Raw genomic sequence first — 26,042 nt, 5'->3', positions numbered from 1 at the left:
CCTCTTTGTTGGGATTCTTCTCAGTGTCCCTTTGTCTTTGGAGATCTGTATGCTCCTTTCCTCGGGGTATGCGGGTGGACCCTCGCACCTGAGGTCTCAGGGCCTGTTTCTGGGGAGAAGAGCAAGAAGGGGAGGAGCTCACATTGATCTTCCTGCTCCTGCCGTTCACTCAAGCTCCTTCAGCTCAGAAGAATTTGCCAAGGTGCCATATTTTGGGCAGTGGGTCCTGAGTCCCATCAAATGCATTACACAAGCTCTTTCGTGATGCAGTGGAGTTTAACTACATTATCTCTGGCAATTTAAGCCAACAAATGAAATTTGTTTTCTCATTGTCCTGATGTGTGAGAAATGACTGTTCTAGATTTTATTTTTAGTCACCATTTGACCATCTTCAAAATAAACAAATCATGAAATAGTAAAAATACAAAATGAATTTTTAAATGATCTTATTTATCTGTATGATTCTCTTCATTTAAGCTTTTTTATTTATTTAAGTAATCTCTGCCCCCACCTAGGGCTCGAACTCAACCCCGAGATTGAGAGTCACATGCTTTTCTGACTGAGCCAGCCAGGCCCCCCACCCCGCCGTCGGTATGATTCTATGATTGCTTTCCACTTCTTGTTCTGGTACATTCATGGTTTTTTTTTTTTTTTTCCTTTTTCCTTTATCCATGTAAATTTTTTGTATATCTATTTGGTCCACAGTGTACCATATTGTTACACATATGACATGTAACTACATCCCAGCTTTGCTCACTTGTGAGGTGTCTTTTCTGGGTTTTTTTCTTCTGCTTTGTTTGTTTATGCAATGGACAGTGCAACTATAACCAGTCTTAAATATATTTTTAAGTAATTCCTTGGAATATATTCCTAAAGGTAGTAGACCAGGCCAAACCATATGGTCATAATTAATTATGTCTAGTAGACTTTCAGTGCTGTCAGAATAAATATCCCAGACAGTACATGAGATTTTGATGGAAGGAAGCTTACACAAAGAAGCAAGGAGACGATGTTATTCTTTGTCATATGAATAATATCGGAAGAAGTGTTTATTGTTTTTAAATGAGACTAGGATCTGAGGAATTTGAGGGGAAAAGAAATAAGATGTATCTCCTTGGGAGAATGTTTCTGGTCTTTGTGATTACTTTCTCTCTCTCTCTCTCTCTCTCTCTCCTTCCCTTCCTCCCTCCCTCCGTCCTTTTATTTTAACACTTTATTTTTAAGTAATCTGTCCACCCAACGTGGGGCTTGAACTCACAACCCCGAGATCAAGAGTCGCATGCTCCACCAACTGAGCCAGCCAGACACCCCTACTATCTCTTCTTTAAGTGTCCCCTTTCTCCAGTGTTGTATGCCAGCCCCCCCCCACACACACACCCATGGTGCATCTCTGATACTCTCTTCCTGCCCCCCTGTCCCTCTGTTGGCTCCTTTCCTCACTGCATCCCCTGACTCGGAGTATCCCCCAGTGCTGGCCTCTCCATTCTCTTCCTCATTTACTCCACACTGTGCCTTTATGTTTCACATATTGGGATAATTCTGTAGATCTGAGATCGACTCACAACCCTTCCCTTAGCCTTATTATCATTCCTACAATGTCTTCTCCTCCCCACTGCTGCTACCACTCCCTTTTTGCAAAACCTTATCATTTATCATCTAGGTGATTTAAATTCATTTCTGGATGGTTTCCTTGCTTCCTGGTGGTTTCAATCTTCACTCTTCCCTTGCAAGCTGTGCTTGTCTACACTAGTCACTTAACATTTTTGAGTCTTGATTTATGTACGTAGAGTCATGGATGAATAGCTCATTGCCCCTGACATGTCATATATATTTCGTCTTTTCCCTACTATTCTAGTCTTTCCTTCTTATAACTCATCCCCCATCAGTTTTCCTGTTGTGACAAATAAGCCTGATCATGTCACTCTTAAACTTTTCTAACTTCACTGACTTTCCAGGATGTAGAGGGGAAAGGTCTAAGCTCTGTGAGAACATATCAGACCCTCCATGGCCTGTTCACATTTCACACCGTATCATCTGCCCTCAACTGTTAGACTCCCCATCCGCACCCAGCCTTATCACTCTTCTCGCCATTTCCCCAGCATGCCAAGCCCTTCCAACCTCTGTCTTTGGACATGATGATCTTTTTTTGAAAGACAATTCTACCCCCAATGTGGGGCTCGAACTCACGAACCCAAGATCAACAGTCACTCTACCAACTGAGCAGGCCGGGCGCCCCCATGATGATCTCGTTTTTGCCAAACTTACAAAATTCGCTGTTTTTTTTCAAGATCCATTTTAAAGCAACCCTGTTTAAAGCCTTCACAGATACTTGAACTCTCTCCATGCTCCTGGGACTGTAAATCTTGAGCAAGTAAAGCAATAAGTTCAGAACAAAGGCAGTGAGTAGTGGGTGGCGGAGACCATCTTGTTCTGGTGCCTTCTGCTCAGCCCCCAGACAACCTTTTTCATTTCTTCTTTTCCTTTTCTTTTTTTTTAAGAGAGAGAGGGAGAGAGCACAAGCAGGGGAGAGGAGCAGAGGGAGAGAGAGAATATTAAGCAGGTGCCACACCCAGCATAGAGCCTGACGGGGGCTTGACCCCCTCACCCTGGGATCATGACCTGAGCCAAAATGAAGAGTCAGACTCTCAAACGACTGAGCCACCCACGTGCCCCCAGACCCTTTTTCAATTGGGGTGTCTCACCTAAGCCACAGAAAATGATTTGAGTGACAGTTTTCTCAGTTCTGCCAGAGATGGCACATAACTAGTATCATTTTATTACTTTTTTCTCCTTTTAAGATTTTATTTTTAAGTAACCTCGGCACCCAACATGGGGCTTGAACTCATGACTCCAAGATCAAGAGTCACATGCTCTACTGACTGAGCTGGCCAGGCGCCCCAACCACTACCACTACCATTTTAGATGCATAGGAGAGCAGTGAGGCCATTATACACAATGTGTGCGTTATATGTAATGGTTGAGCTTAATTTTCTCAAGGAACTCAGGTTGGAAAGACTGCTCCGGGGCATTTTTGGATCTGTCATCCTTTTAAGCCTCACCCTCCAAGCTCTCACTGATGGGGTGAGCACCTGGTGTTAGGATAAATTCCCTTGATGCCTAAGATAACTACATTCAGTTTGGGTTGCTAATAAATATGACCCTTTTCTGCTATAGCAGCATCAGAGAATATGTATTTGTTTGTGTTTATTGAATTCGATGGATACACCGTTGGAAGTCCTCCATTTTCTTTTTTCCCTGTACCAAGTCAGTCACCACACACATCACTCTTTATTTTCATTGTCACTCAGAGGCTACCTTTTCTTTTTGTTTCTACTACCACCATCCTTGTCTAGGTGTTTCTCATGTCGACCCGCATTCCCGCGGCCGCCTCCTGATGCCACCATTTACGTCTTTCGCTCCCTCCCCTTCAACGATACTGAACTCATGTCAATTTTTCCCCCAAACAGAAGGCCATAATATCATTTCTCTCCCAAATACTATAGCGCTGGCTTTCACATTATGTTAAAACTCACAGGCCTGGCACTCAGGGTGTCCTATGGATTTTGGCCCCATAAATGGAGTGCAGCTTGCTTCCTTCACTTCACTCTGAGAGGTTTCTCTGCTGTGAAAACTTGTCTGCTTATGGTGTACGACCATCCCTTCATTTCTGCAACCTCTATTAACATTTAAAACATGTATCAGGGGCTCCTGGGTGGCTCAGTCGGTTAAGTGTCCAACTTCGGCTCAGGTCATGATCTCACGGTTCATGGGTCCGAGCCCCTTGTTGGGCTCTGTGCTGACAGCTCAGAGCCTGGAGCCTGCTTCCGATTCTGTGTCTCCCTCTCTCTCTGTGCCTCCCCCACTCATGCTCTGTCTGTCTCTCTCTCAAAAGTAAACACTAAAAAAAATTTTTTTAATCAGATTTGGGACACCTGGGTGTTTCAGTTGGTGGAGCATGTGACTCTTGGTCTCGAGGTTGTGAGTTCAGGCCCCACATTGGGTGTGAAGATTACTTAAAAATAAAATCTTAGGGGCACCTGGGTGGCTCAGTGGGTTGAGCCTCTGACTTCAGCTCAGGACATGATCTCCTTGTTTGTGGGTTTGAATCCCTTGTCGGGCTCTGTGCTGACAGCTTGGAGCCTGGAGCCTGCTTCTGATTCCGTGTCTCCCTCTCTCTTTGTCCCTCCCCCACTCATGCTCTGTCTCTCCCTCTCTCTCAAAAAATAAATAAACATTAAAAACAAAATAAAATCTTTAAAAAATTATCGCATTTTACCAAATGATCTTCCCAATGTCCATGTTCCAACCATTTTGTCTTCTGAGCCTTATAACCTGTATTAATTGCTTCTTTTCTTTCTGATTTGCTTTTTATTTTTCTATTTTACATACATCATTTCATCTGGGTGATTCTTTTATGTTTAAAATTATTTTACTCTTAATATAACACACATACAGTGATTAGGAAAAATAAGCAAAGGATGAATTTTAGAGTGTTCAAAAAATTTTTTTAAATCATTACTGCCTTCTAAAACACCTTAAAACCATGTCAAAATCTACCTCCTTCCCAAAGCCTACTTGACTCTTAGATCTAAATACTCACTCTTTACTAATTTTATTTCTTACATTCCATTATTGCCTTGTCTACATACTAGTAAGTAGAATTATCCACTGGAACTCTCTTCATCAAGAACCATTAATTAACCTGTTAAGTACTTAAGTGGACAGCAAAGAGGAGACTTTTCTGAAAGTGTTCAGAAGTATTCTTACCCCAGTTTCTTTTCTTTCTTGGAACAAATTTCTAAATACAGTAGTCCCCCTTTATTGGTGGTTTTGCTTCCTGTGGTTTCACTTACCCATGGTCAGCCATGGCCTGGAAGCAGATGATCCCCCTGATGAATCATCAAAAGGTCAGTAGTAGCCTTGTGCTGTCACATGCCTATGTAATTCATCTCACTTCATCTTGTCACACAGACATTTTATCTCCTATCATCATAGAAGAAGGGTTGTGTACAGGGCAGTATGATATTTTGAAAGAGAGACTGCATTCACATGACTTTTATTACACTATATTGTTATAATTGTTCCATTTAATTATTGTTGTTAATCTCTTATTGTGCCTAATTGATAAATTCTATCATAGATATGTATGGATAAGAAAAAAAAAACATAGTGTGTGTATACACACACACACACACACACACACACACACATCTCCATAGGTTTGGTACTATCCATGGTTTCAAGCACCTAGTGGAGGTCTTGGAATGTGTCCATCATGGATAAGTGGGATTACTATACTTTTCTGAAAGAAAGAAAAAAAAGAAAGAAAGAAAGAAAGAAAGAAAGAAGGAAAGGGAGGAAGGAAGGAAGAAAATTAAAATCCACAACAGATCACTGCTGACTGTTAACAAATATAGTAACAGGCAAAACCATTTTCAAGTCATTGTTGGGTCATTGGTATTGTCAATGGAAACAAAAAGGCCTTCTGCGTGTGTGTAGGAGATTCAATGAGAACACCTTCTGCCACTGAAGAGTGAAGGTGGGGGCAGGATTGTCTTAGGTGTCCAGTGCTGTATCAGACTTGGAGCATCATGCATATCCTACCTAAGTTGTCTGGTGATGAAGATGGTCTTGGCTGGGGCTCATTTGGCTGCAAGAGTTAGAAATCTGCTCAAACTAGTTCATGGAAATAAGGGAGTTGTAGTATATTTACACTATGTAATCGCTCAGACACAGGAATCAAAGGTGGCCACGCTTCCGGAGAATGGGAGAAGGGAAGGTCCTAGGACTGACTCTGTCCCTCTTGAATACTTTGTTCAAGATTATAGGATCTCTTCCACTTCTGCTTCTCTTGGTCTCTGCTCTCCAACAATGTTGACCATTTATAAAGGGCTCAAAAGGGCCCAAGTTACATGACCTTACAGCTCTATGACCCTCCATTGGCTGACTGCAGTTTTGTGACTCTGAGTTCAAATTCTCAAGTGGCAGAATTTGGCTAATCTTTGGTGGTTGACCTTAGGCTAAGTGGTCATCATTGGTCCACCACCCTGTGTCTAGGATTGGGGCCACAGATTATAAAAATAAACACTTGATCCTATACTTTCAAGGGAGATTTGAGTGGAATCACACATAGTTTCCAAAATTTCTACTAAAAAAAGTTCAGTGTGGTATATGTATTTGCGATTGCTCGTTGAGTAATAATATAAAAGAATAATTTCTTTAAGACCCTATGGCTATTTATTTGCCTTCTTCCGATTTTAGTAGCTAGTTCACTGTGATATAAGAGAGGAATTGTCAGTTTAATCTTAAAATTAACATGTTACTGATGACTGATATCATCAGTACAAAATGAAAACAATTATGAATTATTATAGTCACATGAGCTGTGTGTTACATGGTTAAAAATCAAACTTATTAGAGGCTGGGTACAATTTGGGCCTGCACATTTAAAAGAGAAGATGGAAGAATTGGAGGGAGTCTATGGAAAGCTAAGGAAAAGATGAAAGAAATTAAAACGTGAGTTTCAAATTAAGGAAGATGATAGGCTTATTTAGCCTGGAGAAGAGAAGACAGAGTAATGATGTGAGAATTTGCCCAAACATATGAAGGTGAAACAGGGATATATTGAGCTTGTCTCTATTGCCTTGATATAATATATACAAGAGAATATAGGTTTTAATGACAGCATAAACTCAACCTTTCAAACTGCATTGCTATGTGTGGAGAAATTCACGGGCTCTCTTTATGTATAAGATGTATAAATGTATCTGTAGGAGCAGAATGTGCTATCATAGTCACAGGTGTATAAATCAGACAATGACTTTGAGATTGCCTCAAGTTCTCTGAGGCTGAGGTCAGTTCTATGCTATTTAGCAGAAATGAAAGACAGAAGTAAAGAAATTTTGCAATCACGTTTTTCTTAATCAGTTATTCCAGGCATGGCCAAATGAATTGTGCTCTCTGAGGGGCATTCAAAGGAACAGTAAGAGTGACCGATCTCTGAAGTTTCTTTTGTAGAGTGGGAGTTATAAACTAAGGGTGATAGCTACATTTTCCTCCATAATAAAGTGGGATTCTAAGTGACTCTGTGAGAAGATAGAAAGGAGAGATGGAGTGACCAGAAATGGGGGAAAAGATGGTGGAAATTTCAGTTAGGGAAATTAACATACTTTCTCGTAAATAGTGTGTGGTATGAGTCATTTTTCTCCATCCCTCTCCCTTGAGAATTCTCATAAAATATTTGTCTGTTGGTTATTGAGTCATGGAGTTGAATCTGTGTTAGGATGCATAGAAAATGCTGAGTATGGCCTCAAGGTGGGATTGGACGAGAGCTGAGGTCACTTGTGGAAGGTCTGCTATATTCAGATTATCTGTTTTCATTAAATTAATAGTGGAGCACATAGATATTTCCGTATAGTATCTGGGCCAAGTAAGAATTTTGATTGGGTAGAAGGAAACCCAAGACTGGGATTCCAGAAAACTTGATTCTATGACCTTGGGTGAAACCAGTAAACTCTTCATGCATGTTTCTTCTTCAAATGAAGATAATGCGGGATGCCTGGGTGGCTCAGTTGGTTAAGCATCTGACTTTGGTTCAGGTCATGATCTCACAGTTCACAAGTTCAAGCCCCGCGTCGGGCTCTGTGCTAATAGCTCAGAGCCTGGAGCCTGCTTCGGATTCTGCGTCTCCCTCTCTCTCTGCCCCTCCCCTGCTCGTGCTCTGTCTCTCTCCAAAATAAACACTAAAAAAATTTTTTTAATAAAACACATTAAGATAATGCGTATACCACATCTACCTCAGGATACAATAAGGTATGATCACTCAAAATAAAACACAGGCCATTAATACTACAAGTCTCGTCCAATACAGAGAACCATTTAGAAGTGAGCAAGCACTGGGCGCTGTGGCATGGTCCAGCACTTCCATTTGAAATGTGTTCTGGGATCCTGAGGGTCCTTAAAACTCATTTGATGGTGAGGCACAGGGTCAAAATTACTTTTACAATAATATTAAGACTTTGCTCTTTTCAATGTCATTCTGTCATGAATGCCTGGTGGAATTTTCTGGAGCCTAAAGAATGATGGCAAACGATGTCTCAACAGATTGAGTGCAGAAGCAAATATGAGAATACAGCTGTCCTCTTTAAGCTAGATCTCAAAGAGATTTCAAAATGTAAAACAGTGCTAGTCTACTTATTAATTTTTTTATTTTGAAAATATAGCTATTTTTCATTAAAAATGTTACTTTGTTACTTTATGTTAACATGTAAAGGTTTCTTCTTATTTTTAAATAACTCGTAAATAAACATTTTCAGTTCTAATTTCTAGCATAGTAAATATCAATAGGTATTTCTCAGGCAAAAAAATTTTTTTTGAGGTCTAGTATTTTTTTCATGTTTATTATTTTGAGAGAGAGAGAGAGAGAGAGTTGTGAGCGAGGATGGAGCAGAGAGAGAGAGGGAGATATAGAATCCAAAGCAGACTCCAAGCTCTGAGCTGTCAGCGCAGAGTCCGACACGGGGCTCGAACTCACAAACCGTGAGATCATGACCTGAGCTGAAGTCGGACGGTTAACGGACTGAGCCACCCTGGTGCCCCTTTTCTATTATTTTTAATGAAATGAAATTGTTGGAGAACCACTGCTGTACCAGTTCACCTCGGCCAAGTGACTTTGTGTAAGGTGTCCCATGCACATTCTAACTTTCTCTCCTCCTCCCAAGGTCTTCTGCTGGGTGATGGGGGACCCTCAGGAGAATCCCTCAGAGAGTGCATACATTTGGGGTCCCTCTCCAGCTGACACAAAATGAAGCAAACGGTGTGCTTGGTTCCCTAGGCAATACCATCCTATCCAAACCTCACAAAATATCCCATTCTTGTGGTGTAGGGATTCTTCTAGGTTACTCTCCTCTGGGTGACAGAGATTGATGAAGGAAGGGTCCTGGGGAAGATCCGGGCTTGATGACAAAGCCTGGTCTTGTAACACTAGCAGCCTTCTTCTGCACATCTCAGCATGTGCATCACCAGAATGTTCAAGTGTCAGCCTCAGAATAGCTGTTATCGACACTCATGCCTTGAGAGACATCGTTCTAGGCAATTTCCATGTATTACATCTCACAACACGCTCAGGAGATAAGGATAATTATTACCTCAATTTTATGTACGAGGAAACTGAGGCCAACATTTAAGGAAATTTGCCTAAAGTCTCACAGCTAGAAAATAGCAGGAGTCAGATTCAAACACAGGTATTTGGGCTCCAGGTTTTATGGCATTAAACAGTATATTTTATTACCCTCCCTATAGATTTGATGGGTATATAAGACCTCCCCCCCCCTTTGCAATGTACTAGGAAGGGTAGGCTAACTGCTATAACAACCAATCTAAATGTTACAAAAATCGAATACAACAGTTGTTCCTTTGTGTACTAGTACAAAGTGGGTTGGTGAGGGCTCCATATAGTCACTTGGAGAGCCACAATCTTTCCATCTTATGGCTCCGTTTTTTCTGCAGGCCCTTGGGGTTCTCTGTCTTCAGCCAGTTCATGGGGAAAGAGAGGATGCAAAACTTGACATAGGAGGTTTTTGTAGGTCGAGCTGACACCTCCACTAATATTTCATGGCCTTAAATCGCTCATGTGGCTATACCCAATGGTGAGGGATGCTGGGAAATATAGTCTAGCTGCCCAGAAGGAAAAGGGAAGAGTTGAGCAAACAATTACATGAACATTCTGAAGGTTTTTTCTTTTTGTTTTTGTTTTTTGTAGTTTATTTATTTTGAGAGAGAGAGAGAGCAGGTGCGTGAGTGGTGGAGGGGTAGAGAAGGGGAGAGAAAATCCTGAACAGGCCCCTCACTGTCAGTGCAGAGCCCAGCACAGGGCTCGATCTCAGGAACTGTGAGATGATTACCTGAGCCAAAGTCAAGAGTCGGCTGCTTAACTGGCTGAGCCACCCAGGCTCCCTCTTCCTCTAATTTCTACTTATCCTTCAATGCACAGAACGTATCATTTACTTCAGGAAAACTTGCCCTAACACCCTCCTCCTCCCAAGACAAAGTTAGGTCCTGAGTTCAATGCTCACTGAACATTCTGTGCATTCTCTTCCTCACTAATATTGTATTTGAAAATATATACAATATTGGATAATTAAGTATTTTCTCTATCACACTAAAAGGTACATTCCATGACAGGAGAGCCCATTGGGGTTGCCAGATCTATTACATGTGACCAAATACCAAGGGCCTATATATATATATATATATATATATATATATATATATATAACTTAAATCACAGTAACAAATTGAATGTTTTATTCTGAATAAAATTCAATATAAATATTTTGAAAATCCTTTCAAGAATTGTATGGCGATGTCTATTTATTGTGTGATGAGGGTGCATTTTAATCTTTTGTTTTTAGTTAGCTGATTATTTACTTATTTATTTTGAGAGAGAGAGCACAAGGAAGGGCAGAAAGAGAGGGAGAGAGAGAATCCCAAGCAGGCTCTGCACCGTCAGCACAGTGCCTGACGTGGGGTTCAATCCCATGAACCGTGAGATCATGACCTGAACCAAAATCAAGAGTTGGATGCTTAACCGACTGAGCCACCCAGGCGCCCAGCATTTCAATATTCTCGATACAGTGTGGGGTGGTTGTGGTGGTAGTGATGGAGCCCCAAAGCAGAGCATCTCCTAGAGGGTCAAGGTCCTAGAAGCTGCATCTATTTATAGGTCACAGTTAGAACCAGAGAGTCTTACACAGTGCCTTCCATGCGGTAATTGGTCAATAAATATTTATTGAATGAAAGAATGAGTGAATCAACGAATCAGTGAATGCTCTTTACTGTCAAAACCCACTGCTCCAGTAATTTCTGCGTTGCATAGTTTGTTTTCCAGCTGAAAACAAATCAGCTGAAAACCTTTTCACCCTCATTTCTGTCAAGACACAGTGACCTACCGGAACAGTCCCACAGCCTAGCTGGCTTCCTAAATCATCGTGTAAATGATGGGTCAGTGATACTGAGAGCATAGTTGGGGCCATAGGGCCTTTATAAAAGCTATGTCAGCTCTTACAGTGAGTCCATACTGAGGATCCAGACCTCTCCTCCACTGTGTTAACATCCTGACATATGGCCATAGCTTTTGTTTGTGTGCCAGTGTAGGTCATGCCAATTTTCCAGAAGATTCTCCTGGAGTCTAGTCATCCTGAGCTGTCAGACATCTGGAGTTAGAAGGATATCCCTAGGTTTTACAACACTGGAAAGAAATCATATCTGGAAGGCTTTCCAGGGGTATTATCAGAAAGAAAGTCATCTCATTATTGGCTAATCTCAAATATATAGGAAGTCCAGAGGACAGTGCCCATTACTTTTGTCACTGAGGAATCTTTCCGGCTTGGCAGTCAGCCTCTGGTAGGTACTTGGGAGGTTTTCCCTCCCTGGTCTCCCTTCTCTGAATTCTTCTACCCCTGGTTCCTTTCTGGAGCCTTCCTGGCAAGCACGTTGGGATCAGGTGGGTAGAAGCTGTGTTTCCTATCTCTCTTCTGGAAGAGATCCAATATATCCCTCCATAGGTGAAGTCCTTCACAGGAATAGATTTACGTCCTTGTGTCCCTTCGAATAACCCTGAGTAGAATAACCCTGAGATGAACTTCCCACTTGCCACCATTGATAGCCTCTCATAACAAGAATACAAATGTTACTAAGCTTAAACGAACAGGCACAAAGTTTTCTCAGGGTGAGGAGGGCCAGGGCTGAGTAGGGTGAGGGGCCCGGAAAACCACCATGCCACACCAAACGGCCCTGAAGAATCTAGCTTGGTGGCCCGTCTCCATTTCCCACACTTCTGTTCTCTCAGCTCTCCCCTCTTACCTAGTATTTTACTCCACCCCTCTCAGCTGACCCCTCCCCAGAATCCAAGGGCTTTCCCAAGACCAAGCATGCATGGGCAAATTCGCATCATTCCGCATACGAGTTCCCTAACAATTGCAATGACATTTTGCTAGATTACTTCTGGGTGATGACAGACAAGGCCTCAGTAATAATACCTTGCAAGTGTAACATGTCTGTAATTAGACTGTCCTGTAATTAGGGAGCTGACAACTTAGCCACTGCTTATCACTAGCCAGTGACACAGCAGGACACAGGAAGAACCATAGAGAAGGACATCTGCCTGACGATTGATGGTAAGGATCCCGAGGAAAGCCACAAGGAATAACATAATAATAACTGTAACAGAAAGCCATAGAGCGGAGAAGATCACATGTCTTGATTAGAGACAAAGCTTGTGCATCAGGAAGAATGAGGTCACGGATCTCCCTCTGTCCTCCTGTGATGAAGGATAATGTGTGAGAGGTAGATTTTAGTGTCTCACAGCCAGGCACACAGCTAAGGATGGGTCCAAAATTTTGGTGGTGACTTTGAGCAGTGTGAGAGAGAGGTTCCACGTTTGTGCACGTGGACCAATATCTCTGCCATTTCCCTGAACCTGCTTCTATTGAATTCTTTGAAGTCTCATTTGGTTTCTCCCTTCCACACCATCTCACACCCAGTAGGCAAGTCCAGCCACCATCCCAACTCCATCATCTCTTCCACTGTGGATGCCCATCACACACTCTGTTGTCACATCACCCTTCCTGGCTCCTGCTGTCTGGGCTCTCTTTTCTCCATCATGTACCCAGAGCTGTGTTAGAAGAGCTCAGTCTTCTGTTGTGACCGCCCCTACAGTCTCTCTTCTAGCATTGCTGATGGAGCCCCATTGCCTACTGAAATACACTCTTTGGCATGAAATTGAAGACCTGGTTTCAGAATTTTTGTGTCCATAATACCTTTTGTTTCCCTCGCTCTCCCTCTCGTTCTCTCCTCTCTCTCTCTCTCCCCCCCTCTCTCTCTGTCTTGTTCAGGATATTCTGCATCTTCCTTTTTTCATCTTTGTGACATTCTCTTTCTGTGGAGTAGTCTTTCCTCTGACATTTTCCTGAATTCCCATCCATCCTATAAGGCCCAGCTCAAAAGGCATCGCTTCTTTAGGAGGGTCACCTTGTTTCACCACCTGATAAGTTTCGCCCTCTCAACATTGTCTACGCCTCTCTCCCCTCTTCCCTCCCTGCTCCCAGGGGTTCCTCAGGCCCCATGGCCATTGTGCTGACTGAAGTGGCTCCAGGCCGGCTGAAAGCTCCAGACACTCAAAATTGGGATACATCTGTTTGCAGGCCGCTGCTGGTTAGTTTGCTGGCCACACGATCTCTAGCAAGTGGCTCAACCACGTAGAACCCCAGTATTATCGTTTACAGATTGGAGGTAATAATCCCTGCCTCACAGGATTGTTGTAAAACCTGAGATGATATGTACAGAAACTTTATTTATTTATTTGTTTGTTTATTTATTTATTTTCCCTTCCCTCTCTCCAGGAACCTTTTTTAGATTGGAAAGCATTATACCAATGTGGGATACCATAATGCTCTCTCTTCTAGTTATTTAGATAATTGCCTTATTGTATCTAAACACTCTAGGTATTTGCGAAATTTGGCCTCCTTCTCCCACAACCAGTGTTAACTCCTGAATCAGTTAGGCATGCATTCGGCTCAAGGCTTGCAGACCTCATTGGGAGACTGGAAGCACTGTGGGGCTAGAGGGCTTACGGGTTCAGAGGTGGGCCCTCCTGTGGCCCTAAGATGGATTTCATTTCCATATGAAAAGAGAACTTGCCCGTGGAGTAGGCAACCGTGTCTACCACAGCCCTTGAAGACGGGAATCAGGTCTTAGTTCCTCTGACTTCCTCCCTACAGTGCCTGGTATGTGGTAGGTGGCATGTGGGAGGTGTTCAATAAATATTAATTGAATGAATTAATAAGGAATCAATACATGCATGAGAATTCAAAAACCTGAAATAACTGGTCTCAGCTCAGCCATTTTTGCGCATACATCTTCCTTAAAGTTCACGCTCATAATAGCCTTCAGGATTAGAGCAATTTACCCTTCAAGCGGAAGTGCTGTTATTCAAAGTGATTTGATTCGTTTTTGTCTAGTCGGAGGCTAAGATGTAGGAACATTATGTTAGAAAGACAGCATAAAAGTGAGTCTGGATCTGAGAGGTTTAAAATAAGTCTGAAATATTAAAATATGTCTCAGACAACACGAACCTTTATGGTTTTCTTTTTATACGCTGTTGCATAGGAATTCAAAATATTGTTACAGGGTATATCACAGTAAGAATTTATATGCGGAAAATTGTACACCAGCAGAATCTTTTAAATGACCTCCTCCCTCCTTTTCTTTCCATGCCTCATCAGACACGAGGAGATTCGTGGGAAAGCAGTAATTATAATCCTTGCCACATTGACAGACTTGTGGCATATGCCTGAGCAGAACGGTGAGAGAGGGTGGGGATAAAGATATAAAGGAAATTAGGTGACCTAATATGGCCTAGTGGAAGGTACATTTAGCAAATGTGGTTCTTATCCTTGAATAAAGTTCAGCTAAAAGGAGGGTAGACTAATAATTTCCTATTTTATTGATACATAAATGACTGGTAAAAATCTGATCTTGAATTTGTTCCTGTAGAACCTAGCCTTTTTAAAAATTTTATTTTTAAAAATTTGTATCTTAAAAAAATTGAGATGTAATTGACCTGTAACATTGTATTAGTTTTAAAGGTACAATGTCATGAGTTGATACATGTATATATTGTGAAATGATCACTATAATAAATTTAGTTAACTTAGTCATTGGATGCAATAAGTTTAGTTAGGAGTTAGATAACTTAAAAAGTCTATCATCATATAGACTTGCAACTTTTTGTGTGATGAGAACTTTTAGGATCTACCCTTTTCATAACTTTCAAATATACATTACAGTATTAACTGTAGTGATCGTGTTACACATTATATTCTCAGAACTTACTTATCTCATAACTGGAAGTGTGTACCTTCTAATGCCTTTCACCCATTTCACCCACCGCTGATGCCAGCCACAACTGCTAATCTCTTCTCTCTATCTATGACTTAGTTCAGTTTGTTTGTTTGTTTGTTTGTTTTAGTCCCACATATAGGTGAGATCATAGAGTACTTGTCTTGCTCTGTTTGAATTACTTCACGTACCATAATGCCTTCAAGATCCATCCAGGTTGTAGTAAATGGCAGGATTTCCTTCTTTTTATGACTGAAGAATATTGCATTCCATATATATGTGCACCACATTTTATTTATCCATTCATCCGTCAGTGGACCCTTAGGTTGTTTCCATGTCTTGGCTATTATAAATAATGCTGCGATGAACACAGGGCTGCACTATCTTTTCTTGATTACACAGTTACCAAAATACGTGGGATCTCAAAATATCTTCTAAATTTATTCTAACCCGCAAAGTTGACAGATGAGGAAATTAACACCAAGAAAAGTTAAATAGTATCTCAAGGGTCACTTGTATTTACACACTTGGGAATGGAACCAAGAAATCTTAGTGCCTCGTCTGTTGTCTTTTCTAGCCTCATGTGACACCTTTACTTTTTGAGTCTGATGTGAGAGAATAAAACAAAAGAGGGAAAAAATGAATTATACTGATAGAACTTGAGAGCTTTTTGTTCCATAAGTCTTGATTTAAAAGCTATTGTACTGAGGTGCCTGTGGGGCTCAGTCGGTTAGGCATCACATTCTTGATTTCAGCTCAGGTCATGATCTCACCGTCATGGGATCAAGCCCCTAGCTCAGTGCTGGGTGTGGAGTGTGCTTAAGATTCTCTCTCCTTCTGCCCTTCCCCCGCTTGTGCTCTCTCTTTCTGTCTCTAAAAAAAAAGAAAGGAAAAAATGCTATCCTACTGGTATTAACTTATCCTCAGGAACCAATGCTTCTTATAATAATCCTCATACTTTGTAGAAATTATTAGCATCACTGAGCTTTTCTGGTCTCACCTTTTGTCATAACTAAAATAGAATAATAATAACTTTCTTGTGTAACTTGTAGGGCTATTTTAAAGACTAATGCAACAAAAGCATTTAGAAAAACAAAAACTTACAAATGTACAGCATGATTCTTGTCCTTATCACTAATAAGCATAATCATCTTTTTTATTACGTAATCTCTACATCCAACGTTGGGCTTGAACTCATAACGCTGAGGTCAAGAGTCACACGCTCTATGGACTGAGCCAGCCAGGCACCCCAAGTATAATAATGTTAAGGGGGGGCCTGGTGGCTCAGTTGGTTAAGCATCTGACTCTTGATTTCAGCTGAGGTCATGATCCCAGGGTCATGGGATTGAGCCCCGTGTCGGGCTCTGCTGAGTGTGGAGCCTGCTTGAGATTCTCTTGCTCTCCCTCCTGCCCCTCTCCCTTGCTCGCACTCGCTCACTCTAAATAACAATAACAATAATAATAATAATAATAATGATAATAATGTTTAAAACCAGCTTGTCTTGGCTTCCAACCTCTAGCCTCATCCCTCACCCTTGTAGAATACGAAGATTTACATGCAAGGTACAAAGTTAAAAACGAAAAGAAAGAAAGAAAATTAAAGTAATCCTTCTTTTGCTACTTTTGTTCATTTTTTTACTTCATTTCTCAAGAATCCCATTGTCTTTGTGTTTCTTTATTTTATTTATTTTTTATTATTCTTGAAGTACAGTTGACATATGTTAGTTTCAGGTATGCAACATAGTGATTCGACAATTCTATACATTACTCAGTGCTGACTACAATAAGTGTAGTCACCATCTGTCACCATACAGTGTTATTACAATATCATTCACCGTTTTCCCTCTGCTGTATTTTCATCTCCATGACTTATTTATGCGATAACGGAAGTTTGTATCTCTTCATCTCCTTCACTCATTTCATTCATGTCCCCCCACCCCCTTCCCAAGCATCCTGCTGTCTTTAGATGCCTAGTTCATCTCTGAGAATGTGGCTTCATTATTCATACCCATTGTGAAAACGTCTGACAGCTCACTGACATATCACAACTTCCCTTTAGGTTTAGACACGTACACATAACATCCTGTGGACATCACCCATTCAAATTCAGCAACATGTCACAAAGCGAACTTCCTGTCTTTCCCTTAAAGCTGTTTCTGAAGCACCCCTGGTCTCGGGAGCATCTCCAGTGGCACAGGCATCCAAGTTAGACACCTGGAGAGTTCCTCGACCCTCTCCCACTTGCTACTCCCATATACAATCACATATGTAGTCCTGGGATTGTTTTCCCCAACAGACTTCTCCATCCTTTGTGCCATAGACTCCTTGTATATTCTCTTAACTGACCTTCTTATGTCCATTCTTCTCACCATCTTAAGAAGGATCCAACTACAGTAACTCTCTGACCAGATCATCTGCTTCATGCCAGTCAGTGACTCGTATCACTGGCACCATGGTTCTCACATGGGTTCATATGGAGCCCATGGGAATGCCTTGGTTGGAAAGCAGTAAGAAGGCAAAGGGGATGCTATTTGTGCTGGGGTCTACATTACCACTTCAAACAAGAAAATCCCACTCTGTATTTGCTTTCTGCATTGAGGTTCTTGAAAATAATTGCTTCGGGACAAAATACTTTGCTATTAAAGTTGGAAGCCCACTGACCATAAGGTACAGTCCATGTACCTGACCCCTGCCTGCTTCTTAAGCTTTATCTCTCTCCTCTCCCTTTATCTCACTGTAGAATCAAGCAACATCAAACTGACCACGCCTCCTGTATTTACAACACTGTTTCATACCTCTGTTTTATGATGTTGTGCCCTCCACCGTGAGAGCCCCCTGTACCCACATCGCTACCTTTAGGGTAACTAAATTTCATGTACCTTTCAAGGTACACTATTACCACCTTTGGGAAGCGCTCCTTCTTCACCCCCAGTTGCCGCTTCTCTCCCTAACAATCCACTATCCATTATGCACTAGTTGAGATATGAGAAGTATTAGATGGGATAGTACAAAGCACACTGGGTTCTTCTGATCTTCACTCTACTACTCACTATATGTAGGACTCTAAATAATTCACTTTATCTCTATGGAACATAGTTCATTCCTTCATTCCTTCATTCATTCATCCAACAATGTATGTTGATTCCCTTTGCCACCTTTATGGAGCTTACATTCTGATAGGGGAAATAGGAAATGAAAAACAAATTAAAATTATCCTAGAGTATGGAAGCACTATGGAAAACAATGAAGAGGAATAAGGAGTTTGGAAGGTATCTCTATTTGAAATGGCATGTTACAAAAGAAAGGCCTCTCTGATACCTGGGAGAAGAACTTTCCTGGCAGAGAGAACACGTGCAAATGCCTCATGGCCAACTAGTTTTTGTGATTTTGTTTTGTTTCGTTTTTTAAATGTTTATTTTGAGAGCAAGAGAGGGAGAGAGAGATACATGCGAGCAGAGGGAGGGGCAGAGAGAGAGGAGAGAGAGAGAATCCCAAGCAGGCTCCGTGCTGTCAGCACAACGCCTGATGAGGGCTCGATATCACAGACCAGAGATCATGACCTGAGCCGAAATCAAGAGTTCAACACTTAACCGACTGAGCCACCCAGGCGTCCCAAGAGGGACAGTTTATGAAATCAGAAAGGAGCAAGGAACCGTGTCACCCATGCCCTCGTGAGTGAGAAGGGGAAGCTATTGGAGGTTATAAGCAGAGAAATGGCATGATCTGCCTACTGTTTTGAGAGAAGCCTGCTAGTTATGGGGTGTAGGGGCTCTTGGGGGAGCAAGGAAACCACTTGGCAGGCCACTGCAATTATCCAGGAGAGTGATGGTGGCTTGGACTTAAGTGGTTGTGGTTGAATTGGTGAGATGTGTATATAGTGTGGATCCTTTTGAAGGTAGAATTGAAAGACGTGATGATGGGTTTGACGTGAAGTTTAAGAGGGGGAAAAAGGCAAAGGTGGTGCCACGATTTTGGAAGTAAGCAACTAGAAAAGTAGAGTTGACATTAGTGAAGATGGAAATGACTGTAGGGAGGAGTCTCCCCTATGGGAATTAGTTTTCAGATATGTGAAGTTCGAGGTGCCAAGTAGACATCGGATGGAGATGTTAAGTAGGTGGTCTGGACTTGAGGGATAGGGGCCAGAGATGAAAATGTGGGGCTTGTCAGCATATAAGACATCATAAAACTCAATGTGATTACCTAGGAAGTAGGTATAGACATTCAGAGGAAAGAAGGTCTAGGGCCAAATCCTGGGACATTGCAATGTTTAGAGTTTGGCAAGATGGAGCACAGGGACAGAAGAGTAACAAAAGATACTGAGAAGGAGCAAGCAGCAAGGAAGGAAGAAAACCATGAAAGTGTGATGTCTGCCAAGCCAAGTGAAGAACATGTTTCACGAAAGAGGGAATGGTCAGCTGGGTCAAGTACTAGCACTAAACCATGAGTCGTTGGACCGAGCTCCACGATGGCCCTGGTTATCTCAAGAAGAATCGTTTCAGTGAACTGGTGATGGTAAGAGTGATGAGAAAATGCAGGTGGAGTAGATTCAGGATGTAGTGAGAGCACACAGAGACCGTTTTTTCGAGAACTTTCCCGTAAGGACAAGCAGAAGAATGAGACTTGGCTGAAAGCGACTGGGGGTAGGTATTGAGAGACTTGTTTAAAGGATGGGATAGGGGCGCTGCGGTGGCTCAGTCAGCTGAGCATCCCAATTCTTGGTTTCGGCTCAAGTCATGATTTGGCAGCTTTGTGGGTTCGAGCCCTGCATTGGGCTAAGATTTTTTTTTTTTTAAAAGGAATGGTTATTCAGAGTATAAATCCGATTTTGCCACTTCATGCTGAAAACCCTCTAATGGATCCCCATCCCACAATAAAAGGCCAATGACTTCCCGTGGCCTGTTGTGCCGCACGTGATTATGCCCCTGCCTACCCAGACAAATTCACCCACTCTCCGTCCATTTCACACCGCATCCTTCAGGCACACTGGCTCACTTCTGATTCTTCAAACATACAACAGTTCCTGACTCAGGGACTCTGTTACTGTTTTCCCTCACTGACCGTCCTGTGTGGAATGCGTTTCCACATGAATGTCAAGTGGGAGTCTCCATCCTGTTCATCATATCTCATTTTATTTATTTTTATTTTTTTAAACTGTGTTTATTTTGAGAAAGAGAGAGTATGAATGAAGAGGGGCAGAGAATAGAGGGAGAGCAGAGAATCTAAAGCAGGTGCTGTGCTGTCAGTGCAGAACCTGATATGGGGCTTAAACCCACAAACTGTGAGATCATGACCTAAGCCAAAATCAAGAGACACTTAACTGACTGAGCCACCCAGGTGCCCCATCATACCTCATTTTAAATGTCACCCACATACAGGGGAACCTGGCTCCTCGGTCGGTGGAGCATGTGACTCTTCATCTTGGGGATATGAGTTTGAGTCCCACACTGGGTGTAGAGATTACTTAAAAATTGGGTGTAACTGGCGCACCTGGGTGGCTCATTCGGTTAAGCATCTGACTCTTGATTTCTACTCAGGTCATGATCTCATGGTTTGTGGATTTGAGCCCTTTCTTGGGCTGCATGCTGACAGTGCAGAGCCTGCTTGGGATTCTCTTTCTCTCTCTCTGCCGCTCTCCCTCTTCCTCTCCCTCTCTCTCCCTCAAACTCAATAAATAAACTTAAAAAAGAATCTTTAGGGGCACCTGGGTGCTCAGTTGCTTAAATGTCTGACTTCAGCTCAGTTCGTGATCTTGCGGTTCGTGGGTTTGAGCCCCACGTCGGGCTCTGTGCAGACAGCTCAGAGCCTGGAGCCTGCTTCAAATTCTGTGTCTCCCTCTCTCACTGTCCCTCCTCCTCTTGTGCTCTGTCTCTGTCTCTCAAAAATCAATAAACATTATGTCACCTACATAGAGAGGTGTTCCTTGACCAGCGGACCTTAGTCACCTAGTCACTCCCTTTCAATAGAAATAACTTTAATTCTCTGGAGGTGCCTGGGTGGCTCAGTTGGTTAAGCATCCAACTCTTGATTTGAGCTCAGGTCATGATCTCATGGTTCGTGAGTTCGAGCCCCCCGTCCAGCTCTGTGCTGACAGAGTGGAGCTTGCTTGGGGTTCTCTCCCTCTCTCTCTGCCCCTCCTTCTCTCTCTCTCAACATAAATAAATAAATAAACATGTAAAAAATGATTTTAATTCTCTGCATATCACCATCTGCTATTCTTCTCTTATTTTACTATTTATCATCTGTCTTTCCATTTAGAACGTAAAGTCTGTGAGAGCAGAAACTTGTTGCCCAGTGCATTCTCCACTGCCTATAATAGTGCCTGGCTCATAGGGGAAGTTTCGTGAATATTTGTTGAGTTAATAGATACATTGCTTTTGTTTAGTCACTTCGGTTTTGAAGACTGTGATGAGATGGTCAGGATGTACCTGAAAAGTGCATGGGGCTCTATCTTTCAGAATTTGCAGCAAAAGAATGCTAAGCTGCCGTCCTGTACAGAACATCTGGCCCAATAGCAAATTCCTGACATCAGCTTGAGTTAGAGCCTTACTAGTGATGAAGAAATTCCTCCTTCTTTACCCTGAGCCCACAGAGCATAAAGGATGCTACTGCTCAGGGCTTTGGTGACTGGCTAGGCAACAATGAGGTTGATTTTTAGACAAAACAACCAACCTATGATCCATCAAAGCAAAGGTTTTCACCTTCAAAGTAGTGGTCTTAGCAGCTGAAACTTACCCTAATGATCCAGATGGTCCCTGACTGAGGATGGTTTGACTTGAGATTTTTCAGCTTTACGATGGTACGGAAGTGATACTCAGTACAAACTGTATGTTGAATTTTGATCTTTTCCTGGGCTAGCGCTATGTGCTCCGATCCTCTCTTGTGATTCCAGGCAGTGGTACTGGGCCATGGCTCCCAGCCAGCCACAAGATCATGAGGGTCAACACCTCACCATTCTGTACCCAGGTCAGTTTTGGTACAGTATTCAATAAATTACATGAGACAGTCAACACTTTAGTATGAAATAGGCCTCGTGTGAGATGATTTTGCCCAACTGTCATCTAATGTAAATATTCTGAGCACATTTAAGGTTGGCTAAGTTAGGATATTTGGTGGGTTAGGCATACCCCATCATAAGTCGAGGAAGAAGTGGAAATCCTTGTGAGGTTAATATCCATGTGGCTCAGTTCACAACTATATGGCTCTGAATTGGTGTTCAACTTCAAGGGCTCATTCTTTGTTGTTGTTGTTTTTTTTAAATTTTTTCAATGTTTATTTATTTTTGAGAGAGACAGACAGAGCGTGAGAGGGGGAGGTGCAGAGAGAGAGGGAGACACAGAATCCGAAGCAGGCTCCAGGCTCTGAGCTGTCAGCACAGAGCCCGATGTGGGGCTTGAACTCACGGACCGTGAGATCATGACCTGAGCCAAAGTAGGACTCTCAGCCGACTGAGCCACCCAGGCACCCCTTCAAGAGCTCATTCTATGTAAGGTAGGAGTGTATTACCATCTCTATTATATAAGTGGAGAAACTGAGTCTCAGCAAGTTAAATGACTTGCTCTGGGTGTGCTGCCCCTGAGTCTCTTATTCACGAATACATTCAACAGTGTTTGAAAGTGTGTTTGGTTTTCAGAAATGACCAAATGTCACTTGGATCCAAGTGAAGCAAATTAAATAGATTCTCCAGGCTAGATAATACAGTTTCCAGTGAGTAAATCTCTACAAGTTCTAGAAGGGGCCTTAGAGAGTATCCAGGCTGAAAATAAAACTTCCGAAAATCACATATGTACTCAAATGCCACTCATTGGTTTTTGTTTGTCTTAGGCAGATCCATTTCACGCTAGATAAAGAAACCTATCCCAATCTCGGCCACACACACCTGGCACAGAGAGGGAACAGAGCTGAGAGACCAGCTACTCAGATCTTTGCCTCTCTGCCACGTGGGCTTAAAGATATAAACTGGCTGTGTTAGCATGTTTGGAGGGGGGAGCGGATTCTTCCATTTGTATGTTAATGAAGAACAAAGGAGAGGGAGAATCTCTTTGCCTTAAAAAAAAGACATCCGTCCGTTAGAAAACATAATAGGTAATTAATATTTCCAAGGAGTATAAAGACCTCGAGGAGCCAGTTGTTTCTCCTGGTAGCTGTTAGGCTGTGGAGTCGGCGTCTGCACCATTCATAACCGTAGTGCACGAATTGGCACAGATTGAAGCCCGAGCAGCAAGCTGTTCCAGGTAGACCAGATGTCTTAAAGGAAGGCTGTGTCTCTACAAGTAAACACAATGCCTGTTTCCTGTCATTTTCACCGTTGAATAGCTGGCTATTTGATCATAGGAATAATTCTTGATTGATAGCATTCTGTTTTCAAGAAGGGTAACCCAACTGTTCTCAGAAGGAAGCGCTTTTTCAAAACACATTCCCCACAGGCATGACTTTATCTCCCTTTCCCCATCAGGGGCTGGTCTCGTGCTGCTGGATGTTGACCCAGAGGTGAGGGAAGGTGTTGGTGGCCACTGTCTTGGGGAACGGTAGAAAGGGTGGAGGGGAAAGATAACTGACAAATATGAGAGGGTCTCCACTGACGTCGTCAGCAATCGAAAGGAGGAAGAAGGGTGTTGGGGATGCGAGCAGTGGTGGGGACGTGGACAAATACCAGTGATGGGCTCAGAGAGGGAACGGTATCCAGCACTGGCTTGACTGTGAATCTAACAAGCCCAAAATGCATTCATTGAACACATATTTATTAAGGTCCTTCTATTCCCAAGGAGCTATTCTAGGCATTTGGGATCCATGTGTGACAAACAAACAAACAAACAAACAAATCCCTACCCTTGTGGAGCTTTTATTCCAGAGAGGGCATCGGAGAGGAAATAAGAAACAGAACACATAAAAACAAATTATACAAAGCATTAGTGGGTGATAAGTGCTATGGAAGCAAACAAAAACAAAAAAAGTTAACGGGTCCTGGAATCCGGGGCATGGGGGCCTCACAATTTTACGTAGGCTTTTCGGGGTGGCTTGCTAAAAGCGATATTAGTACGAACACTCGGTGTGGTGAAGAAGCTGTTCGGGCAATTATCTGAGGAAAGAGATTTCCAGGCTAAGGCAAGGACGATTGCGAAGAGCCAAACGTGGAAGGGTACCTGGAGAGTTTGAAGAACGGCCAGGAGGCCCAGGAAGTGTTGAGCGGGGATGGGGCAGCCGATGAGCGGGAGAAAGTGAGGTGAGGAGTAGCAGGTCAGAGAGCCCACGGGCAAGGCGCCTAGGCCCTTCTCGGTCATGTAGGAGTACAACTTTAGCTCAAAGGGCAATAGAGAGCTTTCGCAGAGTTTCGATTAGGCAAATAACCTTCTCTGACCCACATTTAAGACACATCTCTCTCTAGTACATGGAGAATAGATTGTGGCATAAAAATAAAAGAATTCTCTTTTTTAAACATGCTGCCTTACTTCTACGACAGGGTTGCTATGGGACTCAAATGCAAAAAATAAATAAGTAAATCAATAAAACGCTTTAAAGAAGATACGGGACAGTGCAGACCCAAACTATCATCATTTTACACAAACAGCAGGGGGTTCAAAAGCCAGGGTCCCCCTTGCCTCCTCTGACCACGTGTGGTAACCCCGTTCGTGAAATGAAACTAGTCTGTCTGTAAGAAGCTAAAGGCAAATTGATTCTATTTTAAAGAATGTAATTTTATGCCTGAGTTTCACATCATTTAGATTTTTCAGACTGCTACTGATTTTATATTTAATTTTTAAAAGAAATGTCTTTTAAAAAAAGAAGTGGAAATCCTAGACTCGAATGCTGAAGACTTTAAATACAGCAACAGACCTGGAGGGGAGCAGAAGTCTGGGAACTTTAAACCTATTTCCTTTTCCCTAATCCCCTCAGAGAGCTAAAAGCGCACTGGCCAGATCCTCCAACATTTCGGGGGTGGCATCTTTTCTTTGCAGTGGCCCTGCCATCAGGTGAACGCTTCTGGGTGGGAGAACACACACTTTGTGCAACCATCTGACCTTCAGAGAGTCTGGGGAGAGATTTTAAAGGATTTCGGAGAAGAGGCCTTGAGACTCCAAGAGAAAGAACAGGAATAAGAGGCCCGGAGAAGCCTGAGCCTCCGGGGAGATGGAACTGAGTTAATGAAGAGGGGTGATTATCCAAGATAATTATGTAAAAGGGAAGGCTAGGAGTTCTACATGGCTGCAACTTGGAGTTTACTCTGCCTAAGGTGAGTGTTTATGTTTCCGTGTTTTTGTTTTTATGAGTAAGGTTTTTTGCTTTTTTTTGTTTTCCTTTTTTACCGGCTGCTCAATTTGAGAAAGCATCTCAGCTGCCTTCCAGACCCCCATTCTCGTCCCTTCTCTTCCTTTAGATTCTGAACCCCGCTCATCATAGTCCCCCCCGCCTCCACCCCCACGCCCCGCCACTGGCTCCTGGGACCCTCCTCTCCGTACCCCTGTAGTGAGGAGCAGCTGTGTGTACCCTCCGCCCCTCCAGACGCTTCCCGGTCTTATTTTCTGATTTCTCCAACGCTCCCCCTGTGCCGATGTCCAAAGACACACCTTCCCAGCCAGCCCAGCTGTCGCGGCTAGCTCCAGTGGTTGGGGGAAGCGGTGGGACCTCTGTGCTCTCCCAACCGAGCCCCGCTGTGCTGGGCACCTCCCTCCCCTTCCCCTTGACGGTCCACCCAGCCTGGATCATCCCTGCTCCTTCCCCATCGCTAGTTTTGTTTATGGCACATACCAAGGCTTTGGGCGACCTGCGGTTGCACGGCTCTCCTTTGGTTTGGGGAGGGAGGGGGGTAGCGTTCCCTGTCCCCGGTGTGCCCGAGACTGTGAGATCAATCTTTCGGATCTGGAGGCACACGCAGCTGGTGACAGGAGAGCCCCCCCCCCTCCCCGCGGGTGGGGGTGGGGAGCGGAGAAGGGACTCAGCTTGGGGAAGGAGGCAGGGAGGCAGCTGCAGTGCCGCGAGGGGTGCGTGTGCGTGTGCCAGGCTCGCCCGCCACCTCCCGGCTCAGTCTGCGCTCCTCCGCTCGCGGGGCAGCCGGGGCCGGCGGGCTGGGGAGCGGGAGCGAGCGCCCCTCGCCCGGGCCTCGCCTCCCCAGGGCGCCCGGCGGTCCCCGAGGCCGGGGCGCACCCGCC

The 26,042-nt window shown here is 43.2% G+C and overlaps 1 protein-coding gene and 1 long non-coding RNA gene across 4 annotated transcripts in view; one reads left to right on the top strand and one right to left on the bottom strand.

Annotated features, from left to right (window-relative positions):
- FRMPD4 (FERM and PDZ domain containing 4) overlaps positions 1-26,042 on the top strand; it is an 868,248-nt gene that overhangs the window by 292,767 nt on the left and 549,439 nt on the right. The window contains exon 1 of one of the 3 annotated variants that reach the window (XM_040467607.1): positions 24,523-25,126. The exons of the other annotated variants lie outside the window; for them this stretch is intronic. Coding sequence (XP_040323541.1) covers positions 25,095-25,126 — 32 coding nt within the window. The 5' untranslated portion in view covers positions 24,523-25,094. Of the gene's footprint in view, positions 1-24,522; positions 25,127-26,042 lie in introns of those variants that run through there. 3 annotated transcript variants of the gene reach the window in all.
- Positions 322-15,517, bottom strand: LOC121025160 (uncharacterized). Its single transcript, XR_005787962.1, has 3 exons — positions 15,081-15,517; positions 14,889-14,896; positions 322-334 (listed from the first exon to the last, which is right to left on the bottom strand). It is a non-coding gene; the product is annotated as an uncharacterized LOC121025160 (long non-coding RNA).

Source organism: Herpailurus yagouaroundi, unplaced genomic scaffold, assembly GCF_014898765.1.
Source record: "Herpailurus yagouaroundi ecotype Mexico unplaced genomic scaffold, PumYag 67525, whole genome shotgun sequence".
Taxonomy (NCBI): Eukaryota; Metazoa; Chordata; class Mammalia; order Carnivora; family Felidae; genus Herpailurus; species Herpailurus yagouaroundi.
Note: the sequence above shows the minus strand (reverse complement) of the source record. Positions and strands in the feature narration are given on the sequence as shown.